General features: G+C 37.9%; 1 protein-coding gene across 3 annotated transcripts in view; it reads right to left on the minus strand.

Annotated features, from left to right (window-relative positions):
- RPRD1A (regulation of nuclear pre-mRNA domain containing 1A) overlaps positions 1–17,392 on the minus strand; it is a 46,217-nt gene that overhangs the window by 14,862 nt on the left and 13,963 nt on the right. Inside the window, exon 7 of one of the 3 annotated variants that reach the window (XM_080380012.1) lies at positions 8,127–14,714. The exons of 1 other annotated variant lie outside the window; for it this stretch is intronic. In XM_080380012.1, the coding sequence (XP_080236138.1) occupies positions 14,658–14,714 (57 nt within the window). In that variant the 3' untranslated portion in view covers positions 8,127–14,657. Of the gene's footprint in view, positions 1–8,126; positions 14,715–17,392 lie in introns of those variants that run through there. One more of the 3 variants, XM_080380013.1, reaches the window with a different exon arrangement.

Raw genomic sequence — 17,392 nt, forward strand, 5'->3', positions numbered from 1 at the left:
ACATTACCCTTGGTTTTGTTGTATGACAGACATTCCGAATTTCTCTCTTATTTGTACAAAATCCAGTCTCACAAACTTGAGACTGTTTTAAATTTGTATCAAAGGTTCCAGGGAAAAACTCAGGCTCTACTTCCATTTATACAGGCTAAAATAGGAACCTAAGATCTTCTGAAGTGGTCTTTTTCCTTACAACACCTCAGGAAAATAGGGAAATATGTGGGGTTTTTTTCAGATTTCATGTCCAAATTGCAAAATAATTACATGTCTCATTTTGATGGTGAGCTGCTTCAAACTTCCTGAGAAAATAAGACCTGAAGTAGACATGGAGACTCTACCCTTGCTGCAGAAAAGGGCTTACCATTGTGGCAAATATTAACGGAATACAAATTTAATATATATGGCTTGTATGGCGATTTAAAAACTTTTTAGATACCTGTCCATCTCTTCCCTACTTGTTCAGTAAACCGTTAAGACTGGTCTGTCCATAAGCTCATGCTTCCAGATCTCTTGCAAACATGAAGTTTGAAAGAAAAAATAAACCAAATCTACACCTAGCATCTGACGACTGGGACTGCATTAAAGCAAAACAAAACCAGCAGGTCTGAACCTGCAGCTGAAGGTCAGGCAAGAGCTGAATCGACTGGCTGACACAGCAAAACCAGCCTGCCAGCACGTGTGTTAAGATTTCTGGTCTGCTGGACATGATCACGTGCAGGGTAAAGAAAGTGTTTATGAAGAACAACATAAATGCCCTCTGGGTATGTTTCCAGCCTGCTATGAGGTAGAGGGCTCGAGTATCAGGCCCGGCTATGCCACTTTGCTTTCACTCTGCAGTGGAACCATCATGCAAAAGGGCAACATTTCCCCCACCTAAGAGGGGAACAGCACCAAACCCAAGGTACACTTATGGTAAACGATTTATGATTTAATCATGACTTATAATAAAACATAAAGACTTGCCAACTTCAGAGACCATCTTAAAGAGTGACTGTAGAAGTCACCATGCATTCAAATGTTTTGTTTTGTTTTTTTTATAAGGCTCACCCTGTAAAGCAAAAGGTAATTTCTCTATTGGTACCCTGTAAACCCACCTGGAGTGAAAAAAATCAAGCTAGCAAGGCACTGCAAGTTGAAGGGGCTTAGCAGCCCAAAGGAGTCCCTCAGCGACTCCCAGCTAGCTCTTGCACATCCTTGATGTTGCAACAACAGAGCAAGAGGAGCCTCCACCAAGAGAGGGCAAGTACCCAATGGTGCTGAAAGAGCACAACTGTCCCCCCTTTCACAGCCGAAAACAACAAACTGCAAAACCAAGCTTTTCCCCCGTTCAGCGCAAGTGATGCTCACAGCTACATTTTCAAGAATCAAGAGAAAGGGGCCAAGTAAAAGCAGCAATAAAACCCCTCCTCACAGTCATTCATACGTAGGTTGAAACCTGCAGCTGTGCAGGGTGCATGTTTCCAGACCAACTGAAGTTTGGAGAAAGTTCACTATGCAACATGGCAAAAGCTGTAGGGCATAGCATAAAAACATGCTAGGTACTCAAACACTGGAAGAAAAAGTATTGTTAAACATACATGTGCTGTCAAAAAGTGGCAACATGCTTTAACAAAAAAGTCTGTATATAGCAGAATAAGAGAAAGCTTTTCTGCCATTGAGCATTTTGCAGGCTGAATAGAACACGTCTACTGCTGAAATTGTTTTAATGCAAGTTTGGACCTCACAGAACTGTCAGATTTGTGCAGTATCGCTCCCTCCCATGACAGCACAGCAAGCCTGCCTGCTGTTCCTCACAACAGTTCATCTCTAGTTACATTTTTCACTGATAGTGTTGTTTTTACTGGAGCTCTAATGAAATTCAGTATTTTTCAGCAACTTTCTCCTACTGAAACTTGGGCACTGGCTCACATGCAGAAAATAAATTTGCTCTAAATCTTAAATCATGTAATACAATTGATTTCTTAAATTAACAAACACATATTTAAATGCTAAGCCTTTATCAATTGCATTGAAAGATGCAAACCTGGAGTTTGTGCTCAGCATTTTATAACTGAGGATAGCTAAAACCTACATTATACATCTCAGTCTTTTTTACTTCTGGTATTTTTAAAAGTAGCTTCTGTAAACTCTTGCTCTTTTAGTTATTACTTAACTGGATGTTAGCTATTCAGACAACACAAGACAATGAATACTTACAGGTAACTCCAAAACTGAAGTTCAAGTAATCAAGATTATTCCACAGCCCACATATGGAATTAGCCTCAGAAGCCCAGGAATTATTGCTTACTGTTTAACAGAAGTATAAATTTAAAACTTACAGCTGCTACTGAGTTTGTACAAGTTTTCTGATCATGCTGCATGAAAAGAACATTAATTTTCCACTGACTACAGTGGCTGTTATCCAGCATGGCTTCAAGGATCTGGGGCTAGGATATTTGCCAAGTTGTGCATGAGGACACGAATGGAATAAATGAGATGTTTCCAGTCAGCACTGACAGGAAGCTTCTCTATCTTGAACCGTGAGATCTGAAAAAAACCCATGCTAGTAATCATTTTCTGGTTTGCATATATATCAAAACAACAATTTTCCACTACCTGGTTTGAAAGCAGCTGCATGATCCTTTGGAGTCCAATCTTAGTAAAACCGATTAGCCCAACAATAAAGCAGCACTCCTCTAGGACTCAAGGATTAGCACTAAGTGTAACAGCTCTCCTGGAATGTGGATTGGGAATAAAGGAAGATCTTGGTGTTCTACAAAACTGGCTTGGATTCTTCTCTCCACACAAGGCCAAAGACACCCATCAGCCAGGAGGTAAAAAAATAAAGTTTCAAGGTGCTTCTGTCTAGAAATGCTGAGAACATGAGTACAAAGCAGCTGCAGAAGAAAGAGCCTATGACATTTTTAATGGTATTAGGATAACTTTTGCTTACAGGCATTGCAGCAAGAGAGCGCGTTGACAATCCATATAAATTACAGGTGAGAAGCTAACCAGGAAACCAAAGTGGTTTAAAGACTACTTTCTGGAGGATAGCCCAGTCACATAATATTTCTTGCTGCTGCCTGTGTTGTAAGACAGCACTATTGCACAGGAAGAAATCCAGAAATTAGGATTTATTAGTTCTTGAGAAGAATGTGTTGTCTGAAAGAGTTCACGCAGGTTCCCTAGAACCAAGCCAGCATGTAGCGACTATACTTTCTGCTTTAGGTTTGTACCTGCATTTCTGTTTGCACTTTATTCCACCAACTTTCAGCCTTAAGATACAAAGGCTTTGAGATAACATTGCTCAACAAGAATATCTGATTTCTTCTGTAGATAAGAAAGTTATAAGTAGGGACTTTCCATTCCTGCATCTTTGGATAATACCATAGCTAAGCATGGTAACTGTGTTATGGCCAAGAGAGCAAATTAATAGGTATACACACAGACAGAATTTAATTTTCTCTACAGAGGCTACATCTAGTATCACCCTATGCCAAATAATGGGTTTCTATACTGGAAATGGCACTCAATTCACTACATGACCTGTGACAGCAAACACAAGAAATGCCTGGCTTTCAAGGTGGCATGCTAAATTATTTTGCTAAACAGTCAGCGTACACACAACACTCGTTACAGTGGTACAGCTTCTAGATCTAAGCAGTTTAAAACTAAAGGTTGTTTAATGTACCACTGATTTAAAAAATAGCAGCAGCAACAAAAATCACCACCACAAAAAAATTTTCTTAGGGCAGAAGGCAGAAAATGGAGAAAGATGAACTCAGGATTTACTGCCAGCCATGCGGTCTCTGTCGCTTCTATTGGTTATTACGGAATCACAGACGAGTGAAAGACCGAAGATATGGCTGGAAGCTACCCATCAAATAACTAAACAATTTTTCTGAATGCCAAATAATTATCAGTATCTGGGAGGCCAAATACTCCAGAATAAAAGTTGCTACAATGATGGCACACCTCGTTCCGTTTATCTATCAAATATACTGACCTTACAAATGAGCCATCACTTTTTGACCACAGTTCAATATGGCTGATAGATGTAAATTATCTGCATCAGAAAATAAGTAACTTAAAATGGGAGATTTTATGATGTTTCCAGAATACATCTAGAGTTTGACCAGGTTTCACCTTGATACTCTGAACTTAGGCAACAAATTGTGCCAGATTCAGCTTCACCGTTAAACCTTGATGTGTAGGATAGCAAAGATGAGGTAGAGGGGAGGAAAAGGAGATTCTATACAGTGTTTTCTTAAGGACCACATTTTGAGGAGAAAGCAGAGTAAGTGATAACGCAGAAAGAATAAAGCAATGGGCCAGATTACAAATAGCGACTTGGGACGTGATGCAGGAAACAAGTGATTTCCTATCTACTGCCCTTGCAGAATCATTCCTCCTACTCTGGTAGTTACTAGCAACCTAGAAATAAACTACATTAAAACTCTGTGTGTTTGAAACATTGCCAAAAATAACAGTTGGGGGAGTTATACCGTCTGCTCAGTCTTCTGCCTTCTACCATCTTCATGATCAAAGGGCTCACATTTATTGAGATCAGGATAGCTATGAGGCTTGTTTTTAAAGAAGTTTTAAGGAGCTCAGCACTCCACATAAAATCCAAGAACTTGTTTATAGGCACAACTCTGGAACAAATGAATTACGTTGTCCCTTTACCTCCTTTGCTGTCTGATGAATGAAGTATGTGAGCTAGAGGAGTAAAATGAACCTTATGCGAATGCTATTGACTGAAGAGAAACAAAGGACAGAAAGAAATACATAAGTAGGAATGGAAAGGGATAATGATAACCTAACATTTGAGGAACTAGAGCAAAGTAAGTATCTACTTGACTTTTAGGACCAGTCAGATCTAAATCTTGCTTCTCAGCCTTCTTCGTGGTGTTTTATTGCTATTTTTGACATGTTATTAATGTGCCATTTTCAGAAGTGACTTTACAAAAATCTTTTGAATGGTGGAAGTCAAAGATTAAATGCTCCAACTTTCCATTCTGTGTCTTTCAAAACCTGACCCTCATCCTCTTGCAATGTAATAACTAACAAAGCAGCCACTACACATTTCCTATCCCCAAACTCTGCATGCAGCACAGCTTTAAAATGTTTCCTGTGCTGACTGCAAAACTTAATTTCCACATCTGGTTTACAGGGCCTCAAAGATGGAGCATGATACAAAAATCTGGTTTGGATGCATAGGGAAGAGAGGGGAAAAAAAACCCTCAAACATAACCCAAAACACAGAGGGAAATGTTTAACTTGCAGGAAGATCAAAGGCTTCATTTTACAGTGATTTGTATTAGTTAACACTGGCTTACACTTAAGTAATCAGACTTGCAGAATACCTTCAAATACTTCAGGACTTGTGCTAAATCACGAAATACTGATTAACATTACAGCCCTCTAGTGCGTATCTACCGTAACTTCTGCAATTATTTTAGAAAGCACGTGGCATTCTTCCTACTTCATAGCACCCCACCCCCCACCCCACCCCCCACTTAGAAATGACATGCATGCTATGGCAAACCAGCCCAGCTATGGAGAGAGAACTGATGTTGTTTGCACCGAGAACCAGCCTGATTCAGGGAGAGGCGGCTTGGGCCAGATAATGCCATTACCAGTGATTTATCTCCTCAGAGTCCTTATTTTGTCCACTAATAACCATGTAAAATATATTTGTGCCTTACATTCACTGATTTTCTGCCTAAAGTCACAGTACATTCCTTTCCCACCTATGCACCTCAAATATACCACTCTCATTGGCCTAAAAAAACTCTAGGGTTTTTTTTTTTTAATTATTTTTAATTTGGTAGTGTCCAAGTGTGGAAAAACAAGGAACTAACATTCCTTTTTGACAGTTAGGCAAGTGTTTCAAATATTCCCATTTAAATATATACCGTCCCATTTCAAATCCTGAAGCTCTTCTTCAATTTGAAGACAGCTGATTTATTTTTTTTTTTTTTTTTCATTTTCTTAGTGGAGCAGTGTACTTTATTTGGTAAGAATGCAAAAGGGTGTTTTTTGTGTTTTGTTTTGTATTTTTTTGGTTTTGGTTTTTTTTTACATCAATTTGAATTCATAATATGCTTCTAAATTACCAAACCACTGTGAATTTAGAACCTGCTGTGAGGTCAATTTCACAGATGATGAAAATCGAACAGAAAGGTGATTTTGTGAAAAGTAAGCATTTAAAGGTGAATCAGGCAAGAAAATAAAACAGCCAGTAATGTTGGAGAAAGCAGCTCAAAACACTGGCTCTTCAGACTAATACTTTCAGAGAAATAGTTTCAATCCTATTATCACATGGAAGTATTTTACGCCCTCAATGCTACTATTTCTTCAAGATGAGGTAGCACAGTGGTACAAGGATGTTCAGTGAATGGTGATGCTATTTGATCTCTGTGAAGAAATGGCCAAACATCCCAACTCCACCCATCATCCCAATTCTCCAGCCCACAGCAAATCCATCCAGTGTGCCCCCTCCAAGTCTCCCCTCCCCATCACAGTATCCCCTGACGTCTTCTACATTGCACAGCTATTGTGGCAAAGAGCAGCGGAGGTTATGGCTGGTTCCACAGCTGACTGGATAGCAGGCTGAGGGGAGAAGAGCTACCGCAGCATCACTTTGGGCCTCCCTTCTATCCACATATTCAGAAAACTAATTTTATCAAACTTTTAAGGAACTGAATTATATTAAGAGTGTTTCCCTGTCAAATGAAAGAAGAATTGATAGACTGGCATCGTGACTGCAACAGTTAAGTCTCTCAGGAAATCAGACTAGCACCATACCTATAAGCCTTCTCTAACAGCAGTTCACTCTTTCCTCTTCCACTGATCACTGCCAGCGGTAGCTGAGAAGTGTTAGAAAAACGTGTTGAAAAATGTGTTGCCCTCTAATCAAGTCAGCTTAATACACTTTTAATCTGAGATACATCTTACTATATTAGTAGAATGAAATTCCAAGGCAACAGAGTTCATTTACAGGATCTATATCACACCAAGTTGTTCCCCTGCATTCTATTTCTCCTTATTTCCATCATTTTTAGTCCAAGCATTCCAGATTTTGGCAGTAGAAAAACTTTACCAAAAATTCCAAAGCAGAGTAATCCGGTATTCATTTAGTTTTGGCAGAACTGCACAATATCTCAATTGTTTCAGCCTGAAAGCAGAACTAAATGTAATTTGGCCATTCCTTTGCTCTCAAACTAATTTTTAAGGCAAGTCTAAGGACCACTTCACACCCTTACCAGATGATGGTGAGCACTCCCGTGACAAAACTCTTTCCATTTCTCCCCAGCAAAGAGATTAATTCTCAGCAAGCACAACAGATGTGGAAAACATTCTTTCCTCACTGCTGCCCAAACAGCTCTCCCAATTGCTCTCTTACAGTTCCATTACCCCACCCACAATAATACACACAGCTTCAAGAGACAAGTCAATGAGACTTGGTGTTTTCACACGGTTGAGTACAATGTTTTAATTCATAGCTTCCAAGTTGTTCTTCCCCTCTGCAGAGACCTGTATCATACCACACTCAGAGAAATCTAGGTATGAAGAAAATAATAAGATGCTGGGGGGTGTGTGGTGGTGGTGAGCAACAGTTCGTATATACACGCGTGTGTGTAAGCATATACGCAATAATAAATCTAAATTTCTAACTCAAATCAGCACAAGCATAAACGCTTCTACCAGGTAGCTGTAGCATCACATGAAAGCCCCGCAGCTCTCTCCCTTTTCCCCCTCAGCATCTGGATTCAAGAGTACACACATTGTGTGTGTGTTTCAGTATGGAGATCAGCCTTCCAGATTGGATTCTCCAGGGAACAAGGCTACTGTTATTCTTGGAGATTAATTTTCAGAATCAGGCCAGTATTAGCTAAACTACAGTTGCTACTAGCTGAAAGGAAATGTTAATTCACATCTATTTCACCTGCCTGCTTTAATAACTGTCTTTATCCTTCTGTTACAGACTAGATTTTTCACCAACAGCCCAGCCAACAGAAACATTTTTTTCCTTAAGTTTTCATCCTTTCTCAGCTGGGGCTCTTGGAGCTTTTTTTAAGAACCAGGAGTACCTAGTTTTATAAACCAGTACCTGATTTTATAAAATGTATGGGTTCTTTTAAAAAAAAAAAAAAATAAAATATGTAAAACTCCCCAGGTTTACTACACTGACTTAGACATTGCTGTGATGTTTTTGATCTATAAAACTCAGTTTCACTTTAAGGCCTACTAAACAGTATTTCTTCTCTCTGCATTTAACTGAAGCTGAAAAGATAATGAAGTTACTAACTTCCATGATCTGCTTATTTGGAGAACTACTGGTCAAGTAAAAAGACCTCACTAACATGATGTGTTAAAATTCTACCTGTGGCTAATGTTTGTCTACTTACTTGTACCTTTATTAAGAACCGCAAATGGAGAATTTATAATTAATAGAAAAGTTGAAGGTGTCTTTCAGATCATCAGTAGCTACGTGAAAGGAGCACAGAGACCACAGAAGATGTATGAAATGGTCACAGTAAGTGTTGTGACTACTTTAGTAGTACCACTACGTAATATAATCATGAATTTAAAGTAGGGAAACAAAATAGTTTTGGTGCCTGATTGAAGCACCACCATGAACTTACTCAATTTTGATTCATATGAACTCACATCATTCTGATTCAATAGAATAATTATTGAAACTAAAAATGATCCTTATCTCAGTCATGCAAGATTCGTATGAATTCTTCAGTGTTCTTATTTCCAGTGATGTTTTACCCACAACTGATGGGCCTTGTAATAGATGAATTTCTGTTCAAACGGGGATTAAAAACCCAAAACCCAAAACAACAAAAAAACCAAACCAACCACCATGGAAATTGCACCGTCCTTACAAACCACAAAATGTTGATGTGTTCTAAAAATATTTCATCAATACATTTTTTTTAAATGTAAACAGGTTTTCATATCACCTATACTTATTAGTTTGCACAAGTTAACATTTCTTCCAGCAAAACCTTTATTTTCCCCTATGCTGACATTAAAATACAACTAATAACAAAGGGTAATAAATTACTTCATTATGGGCTCTGAAAATACTTGCTGCCTCAGACTATAACGGAAGCTGAAGAATTATTTTCCAATGTGTATGTGAGGACATAGGTAAATATGAGCACTCTGTCCAAGATCTACAGTAACTACACTGGATGCAAATTTTCTTTAAATGCAGTCTCAAACAACTAGTTGTTGCCACTTGGTAGACTTTTAACTTGCTGTGCATATTCAAATTCTTCAGAAAGGTATCAGCCCTGTCCACAAATCATCAGATTTTATGCCACTGTGTTACACTACACTGGTTTTAAGTAGAAACACTGAAAATTCATAAATGAGATAGAATGAAATTTGCTTTGTTTTGTTTCAGCAAGGCTGAGAGTAAAAGCAAGCTGATGTTCTAGCCATTTATCTTCTTTCTTCTGTCAGATTCTCGCCAGCCTTTCCAACCAACCAGCCAAATTATCATCAAAAATGCAACAAAAGTATTTAACTACCGGTATATGTCAAAGTAAAGAATAACTTGAGTGTGGTGTGACCTTCTGACTTCATATAGAAGCTTGGTGGACCAAAAATTTTATTAAGATTTCTAGATCTTAACGGTGGCAAAAAAAAAATTCCAAGTACATTTTGAGTATCAGCCTAACAACACAGGCTGTAGTTAGGACAATTTAAAGAGAACACTAAGGAGCACAGCATTTGAGCTGAACACAATTATCTTTGAATCCACATGGGCTTATTTTCCTGTTAAATGAAACTACCAGAAGACATTAGCTAAACCAACAGATTTCTATTCAGTTTATACAATTAATCTCAAATTGTGCCACAGAGCTGATAGCTTCCTTTCCCTTCTCTCTTCCATGCAACGTTCAGTTTCTTTTTTGAAACTAGATTACAAATGTTTCTTTTGTAACTCTCAGAGTGAGAAAGCCCAATGTTTTAGTCTGTATAGTTACTACCTGTCATTCCAGCGTAACCTTACATTTCTATTTAGAATTTACAGTTGCTTCAAGAAATAATTCCAAAAGCAAGTTTCCAGTTGCAGGAGGGATACAAGCAACGTTTACAGTTCTGCTGACTTTGTATTCACAATACAGATTTAAAAAAAAAAGTTCTTAAAATTTAATAAGACTAGCAACACAAGCATCAGGATTTTAAGAAGTCTGACAGCAAAAATTTACTCTTGGAAATTAAAGGCTGTAGAAAAGGGATAGTCTTAACTTGAAAAACTACATTGCTACTACTGGCATAAATAGGCCCTACAGTTTCAGTATTTCTTACATCCAGTTCTTACATCAATTTCTTATATCCAGTTGTTTGGGGTGTTGTTTTTTTTTCTTTCAACAAACATCTGATCAAAGCAAAGGGAACATCTGCTGCAGAAAGTGCCTGATGAAGTCAACTGCCAATCTAGAGCTGTCCAAAAGCTTAAGACGTTCTAGACAGACACCTATTATTCTGCTTCCAATTTCCCACCATCTCAGATGTTTGTTTGCACAAAACCCAAATCCATTACATACCTGCAAAACTCGTTCTTCCGGGATGACACAAATAGGTCCATTTGTTTTGGTTAACAGTATGAAGTTTTTGGCTTGCAACAAGACAGAAAAATTCTGTCTAAAAGTCTCACAAACAACAGAAGTCCTACCTAGACAAGACTAGTATCTTCTCTCAGTATTTTTAGAACTAGGAATTCAAGAAGGTATCCTCAAGGGTATTGGATTAAAGTACCCAGTATCTTGTTGAGTGTTTTTTTATTTCCTCTTTTCAAATAAAATGTAATGGGTAAGTTGCAGAGTGAAGGTTAAAAACCCACACCCTTCACAGATCAGGGTAAAAATGGTAAAAAAATGTATAAATACAAAAGTTGTAACATTTTTATTACCCTGTTTCAAAACCAAAGCATTTTCAGTGTGACAAATAATGCTTTAAAACATGATGAACTGAAGCAAAAGGTTATCCTTATTTTACAAGGATGAGCAAAATACGACCTACGTGCCCAATCTATTAGAAAAGCCAGGATTTATACTGAAATATCCAGTAATTCAATTTAGAAAGCAGTATTCAAGTGTTTCTGTTGCTCTGAATGACAACACAGAGCTCTGAAGTCTAATACTCCCAGGTACAAACTGAGAAACTGTATTGTATCTGAAGCTGCAGTTGTTAAGTCACAATATAAAAAAGGGATATTTATTGCTCAAATAAAAAGAGCTTGTAAGCTTGTTAAAAGAAATGGGGCAAATAAGCATTATTCTCATATAAAACAGGTACAGCACAGAGGAACAAAATGCACTGACCATCTGACTTTGCTGTCTTTGACATAAGGTCTGCTGTTCTCCACTCTAATTCAGCAAATGACTTCTACAAAACTTAACCTTTACAACTGTATCTCCTGTCACTGACAAAAATACTCATAGAAACAAAAGAACAACCACATTTCAAAAGATTGGTTAGCAACCTGTAAGCATGCTTAGCGAGACTACTTTATTGCAGATAAGAGAAGCAACCTGCGTCTCATTTTAAACACCCCTCCCACATTCTCTAACTTCTACCTTAATAAACCTTAAGGAAAGAGGAGTACTGCAGTGATTGCTTAATTCTCTCCAGTCCTCTTCAGGTAGATAATGCAAACTACTGAGCTTACTGAAGTTCAGTTCATTTGGCATTTTTTTGAGGGTGGGGGCTGGTTTTGTTTGGGTTTTATTTTTTAAAAACACAAACCCGCCAGTAACTATTCACTAAAGGACTTGCACTGTGCAACTCAACCTTCAGATGAAAAGTGTATTTACACTATACAATGCATCTCAAATGGTCATTTAAAGCCAACCTATGAGCAAGGGCTTTGAACCTATGTAAAGAAATCTCTACGCTTGACAGCCCGTTTCTGAATTATATTCCATTTCGTACAGGGTAGGATGGGGAGAACTACAATGAAGAAAAATCGTTCATTAGAACTCCTTAGCCGACATTTCCCTCCCAACACTTAAAACCTAAACACATTTTTCTCAAAAACAGTGAAAGTTACTTGAAATTGGCCCACAAAAGATAAAAAAAAATCTGGTAAAGGCTCTCCCCTCCCTTTTGAAAAGATGTAGTCATGATTCCCTCAGCTCAAGAATATCTGGATCAATTCAAACACCTCCTTGACTAGAAGTCATATAGTCCCTGAAATGGAAGCACCATCAACCCAGCTTGAATTTCTGAAGCTGTAATCCTGAACAGAAATGAATGTGGTGGTTCATAATGTCGAGGCTGCACAACAGGGCCTGTTTGGCATCACTGCTTACAGGGAGTCTTTTGCTGCAAAGCACCTATCAGATGATCTTAAATACTTAACAGTCTTCATGAGTACAGATGAAGCTTATTGCATACTTCCTGATATTTCCCAGCTACTGGTTCTGTAATCATTACACTGTTAGTAGCAGGCACAGCACAGTTCTAAGTCAAGATTAACTTGAGTTAATGTGGGGCTGCCCCAGTTAGGGAGTTGTAGATAACCTACAATGCTGCAAACTCCACCCAGAACAAAAAGCAGCATAGGATTCACGCTACAAATCAACCTTCCTCAACTTCAACCAAAGCTCAGTAAAACATTTCAGCTGCTCAGCTGTAAGGTTATGAAGAAATTAATCCCAATTATTTTAAATGGACTTGAAGAAAAGTACGAGGCATGACTAAATGTATTACCTTAAGTTCATCTGGCACTGAAAGAAGCTGGCATACATAAGGCATCTAAAGAAAAGAGAAAACCAGCAAGGAAAACACTACACCCTGTGATAACACAAAGGGCATAGTGGAGGGAAACAGCAGACAATAGTATCAATGCAGTCTTGCATTGAGAAACAAAACCTAAACAGAAGAGGCCTGTTATACCACTGCCATCCTTAAATTCTCTGCTTGACATTTTTGCCTGCATTTGAAAACATGTAAGCTGTAACTTGGAGGGGGAGAGGGGGCCCGAAGCCTTTGACTCCAGAGCCACAGACTAGGATAACTAACTGCTTGCTGTTTACCCATAAAATCCCATGACAAAACAAAACCCTTTAGGAAGACAAGTCAAGCTATATTGAGCTATAAAGCTCAACAATAAAAGTACACTGAACATACAATACTCTCGCAACATGCTAAGAAACCACAAGCAATTATAACCAGATGTCTGAGTGTAAGGATATGAATACTGTTCATAAAACTGTAGAAAATAAGGAATACAACACAGCAACATCAATAAAAGTGTCTTAATTAAATGAAAGCTGCTAAAACACAGCACACCTCCCAGAGTAACATTTCCTTCATAAAAATTTGGATTTAGTGACAAGATGTTCCCCAATTTACAGTGGTAAGTTGACAGAAACACTACGTAAGAAACTAGGCCATCTAAGTGTAGCAATGCTGTTTTTCCCTAGCATCAAAATGAAGGTGAGGAGGCCATCTTGCTTTTCTGGAAGAAGGTCATGTTCCCCTGCCCACACGCGTTAATAAGTCCTTAAGATTTTAAACTATCAAAGCTTTTATTTGAGATTCAGTAAGAGTCTGTTTACTCTGTAGTCAATGAAACTGCAGAACAGGCAAAAGCAAAGCAATATAAAAAAACCCAGTAAATGAAGTATTTCTCTTGTTCATGTCATCCTTATACTTTTAAGGCCATGTTAATTCTACAACGTCTACAGGACAGTCTTTATCAAAAGGAGATAAGCGCAGCTGAATATAAATTTATGTATACCTGATTCTCTGTTCCTGCATAACAAAAAGCTCTTTTTATAAGCCGTCAGCGAGATCAACATTTCTGTTCCAAAACTAGGGGATGGGCAGGATGGTAGGAGGTGGACACAATGAGGAAGCAGGGAGGGAAGAGTCAGCCAAAGTAGCAGAAAACAGGAAATTATATTAGTCCTCAAAGTTCTGAGAAAAAAGGATTCCTACAATAATCTTTCTGCAAAAATTTGCATTTTCTCTACAGACAGAATAATATCTGCCTATAAAACCTATACAAGTTTCCAGATACAGCTACAGTACACTGAACCTTAACTATTTATACTACTTTAAAACTTACAAAGATTAAGGGAAAAAATTCTTTGGGATGACCCTAAATTTGAGGGGGGGCTTTAAAGGGGCATATGAGCAATTATAAGATACGTTCGTTCTGTTACCTACGTAAAATGTAAAATAGATGTATATTTATTAATAAAGTTCTTTATTGTGCTTGTGAAGGACAAGTTCTACATCCATCACTTCTCATTTCTGATGTTCATGTAAACCCAATAGCTAGAGTGTAAGTTAAAAAGCAAAGTCTGTAAGTCTTGTTTGCACAGCTCTTTCCTTTTGGTAATGGCAGCTTCAATGCAAGTGACACCCAAACTTCTGCATTTGGAATTTCAAATGATTTAACCAAAAGGACTTGTGAGTTTTAGGAACAATCTTGTGAAATTTTTAATCTTCACGAAAAAGGAATGACACTGGATAAATACTTATGCATCTCAGGCATAAACTCAGTAACATTTGTGAGAATATAGATGAAAATAGCAGAGGTTTGGTATGAGTAGTTACAGAATTCCTCTTCAGTTTTCAAAAACAACAGACAATACAAGATTTTGATTCTTAAATTTATTTTTAGCAGGATGTGTGTACTAATGGATGGTGACATCATTAGAAGATAGGTCCATGTCCACCACCTGCAACAGAAGCTAGACAGATGTTAAAGAAAACAATTTAAGAGTTAAAGATGACACTACTTACCCAGAGCAGACTTATGAAAGCCACCTAATAAACAATGCGTTAGCTTTTGGTGCAGACATGATAGCTCATATTTTTCTGTTGACAAAATTGTCAAGATTTAATGCGTACATTACCTTGATTTTGATGGGAATCATGTACTTCTGTTTAGAAATAACTATTAGAGAAACTCTTATTCTTAAAAACCTACTCATGGAAAGACTGGTTATTCAAAGTTACTTACCTGTAAATTTTCCTCAGAAGATAAATGATCTGCACATTTTGGTCTAAAGCTCCCATCTAAAGTTTAAAGTTAGCAAGAATTATCTGAGAATTCAAATACTAATACTATTAAACCAGGTCAACAGCAGGTAACTTTTCCAGATTCCACTAAGAATACAACTTGCTTCTTACTATATCTGGGTGTTTGACAGATCATTAATGTAGGATCTCAGCAATATACTCAGATTGATGATGCTAATTCGAGAAGAAATGAAGACTCTGTATGTTACAACACAGAGACCATGTTATACTCAAAAAATGTTGATAGCCAGAAGTCTAACAAAGGCAACAAGCTTGTCTCAAATTTCACCAGAAATTAAGCTTGAGCAGCAAAATCTAGGGACAGACAGTTTAGGAAATACAATCTCAAAGAACCGGGTGACAAGCTCTTTCCCAGTGCTGTTTCAAATGAGAAGTCAAGAAACGAGGCTCAACTTGAGGTATGCTATTCCCTAAGACTGTCCCAACGGAGGATTAGCAGAGTCCTTGCTTCAGAAAAAAAATGCATCCAGCTACAGGTATTTGATATTTACATTAGAAGACAGCTGTTTGTTAAAAACAGCCAACCAACCTACCTACCTAAGTCAGCTGACCCTGTAAGTATCATGAAAATGTCCTCAACTTACATGTCAAAATTTCAGAATGTTTATCAGCCTAGACCTCCCAAACCAAAAGGCACTACTGGTAGTAAGCATAAAGTCACTTCACTCATCTTAATACAACTTCAGAAACTTGGATTTAAGGTTCTTGTTCTTTACAACCTCTTGACTCATAGCACTTTTAGTACCCTGGGTTGACACCATCTTGGCTTGTAATTTCCTTTACTAGTAACCTGCATTTATACCCATACTGATCAGCCTAAAAACATTCCTAAAACCAGCATACCTCAACATCCTAGGACTTCATCTGTTTAAAACACTGCTACAGACACCGAAGACCACCTCCTGCTTTCTAAAGACCAGCCTCTGAAACTAGTCTGAAACTGGAAGTGTGCTGTATTAGAATGATATTCTTTAACAGTTTAAATAATTCAGCCAAGAAATCCAGTTTTAAGAATCATGACAGCCTGGGAATAAGCAATGCTTTCTCTTGCAGTCATGAACTCTTAAACCTAGTAATATTAGGAAATCAAAATGATTTGTATTTGTTGAAAACAATCAACAAAGGTAGAACCTGTTCACAGCTGCACTTCATTTGTAATTTCTGAAAATTTTAGCTCTCTTGTTTGTACAGAAGTATAAATCTGTCTTAAGGACTAAGTCACTGGCTTCCGAGCAACCCACTATCCCAGTGGCCTACTACACTTAAACAGTGTCTAATTGCTGGTAATGCTCGACATAAAGAAGTGTCTCAATCAGTCCTACAGTGGTAGGGAATTGTCCTTCAAACACATTACACACACACACACACACAGAGGGAAGGTAGGACAGGTGACAAAAAGCTTAAGGCTTCCTGTTCTTTAATCTTCCAGGTTCCATTGTGCAGTTGGATCAGTTGCTACTGCACTCAGCACTACCATGCATACCATCTATCTTAATGAAGATGGCTGATATATTCTTCCCACAGGATAAACACAGTGAAGCTGATAGGAAGAACCTTCATCAAATATTTTTCTGTGAGGCATAGGGCAAAAGAAGGAAGTCAGGAAATAAGACTAGTCTAGGAATTGCACAACTGATTTGAGTGATCACCTCAGATACATTGTGAACAGCATTTTCCTGAACAAAGACCACAAAATCTGTAACTGAAGTTACAGAAGGGTAAAGAAACAACTGAATGAAGACAATATTCTTGATAGGCCTACATGGTGAAACCTGAAAAGCAATTAATTTATGCACCGTGTATGCATATGCTGCAGTTACAGGGCATTGCAACTGCTCAGCTATCAGTCCTTGCAAAAGGATGCAGCTTCAGTTCTATTACTGTAATACCCAAGTTATTGCTGGAACCTCTGTCTCAAAGCCGAGACAAGGGATTTGGGAAGCAATGTACATGAAATTATGGACCTATTTAGAATATATGGGATGTTCAACAGGAGACTTGACAGTATTACATGGCAGGAAGGGAAAACAGATTACTGGTAATAGCAAAGAACAGAATAACTTAGGGGATCATTTGCTCACAATGAGCTGTTTGCTCCACATCCTTTTTTTATTAATCATTTGTCCTGTCCTAATGGTGCCTGTGCTGCTAACCAGCTGCGTTAGAGGCTGTAGAAGCTAAAACTACATTGTACTGGGTTTAATGAATGCTTGAATCAGGTTAAAAACTTGTACTGAAACCAGTAATGAAATTCTTATCCTTTAAATGGCTTCACAAACCTATGACTTCCAGAAAGATCATCCTATTCACTAACAGGATTATTACT

Source organism: Falco punctatus, assembly GCF_963210335.1.
Source record: "Falco punctatus genome assembly, chromosome: 3".
In the NCBI taxonomy this organism is placed as follows: domain Eukaryota; kingdom Metazoa; phylum Chordata; class Aves; order Falconiformes; family Falconidae; genus Falco; species Falco punctatus.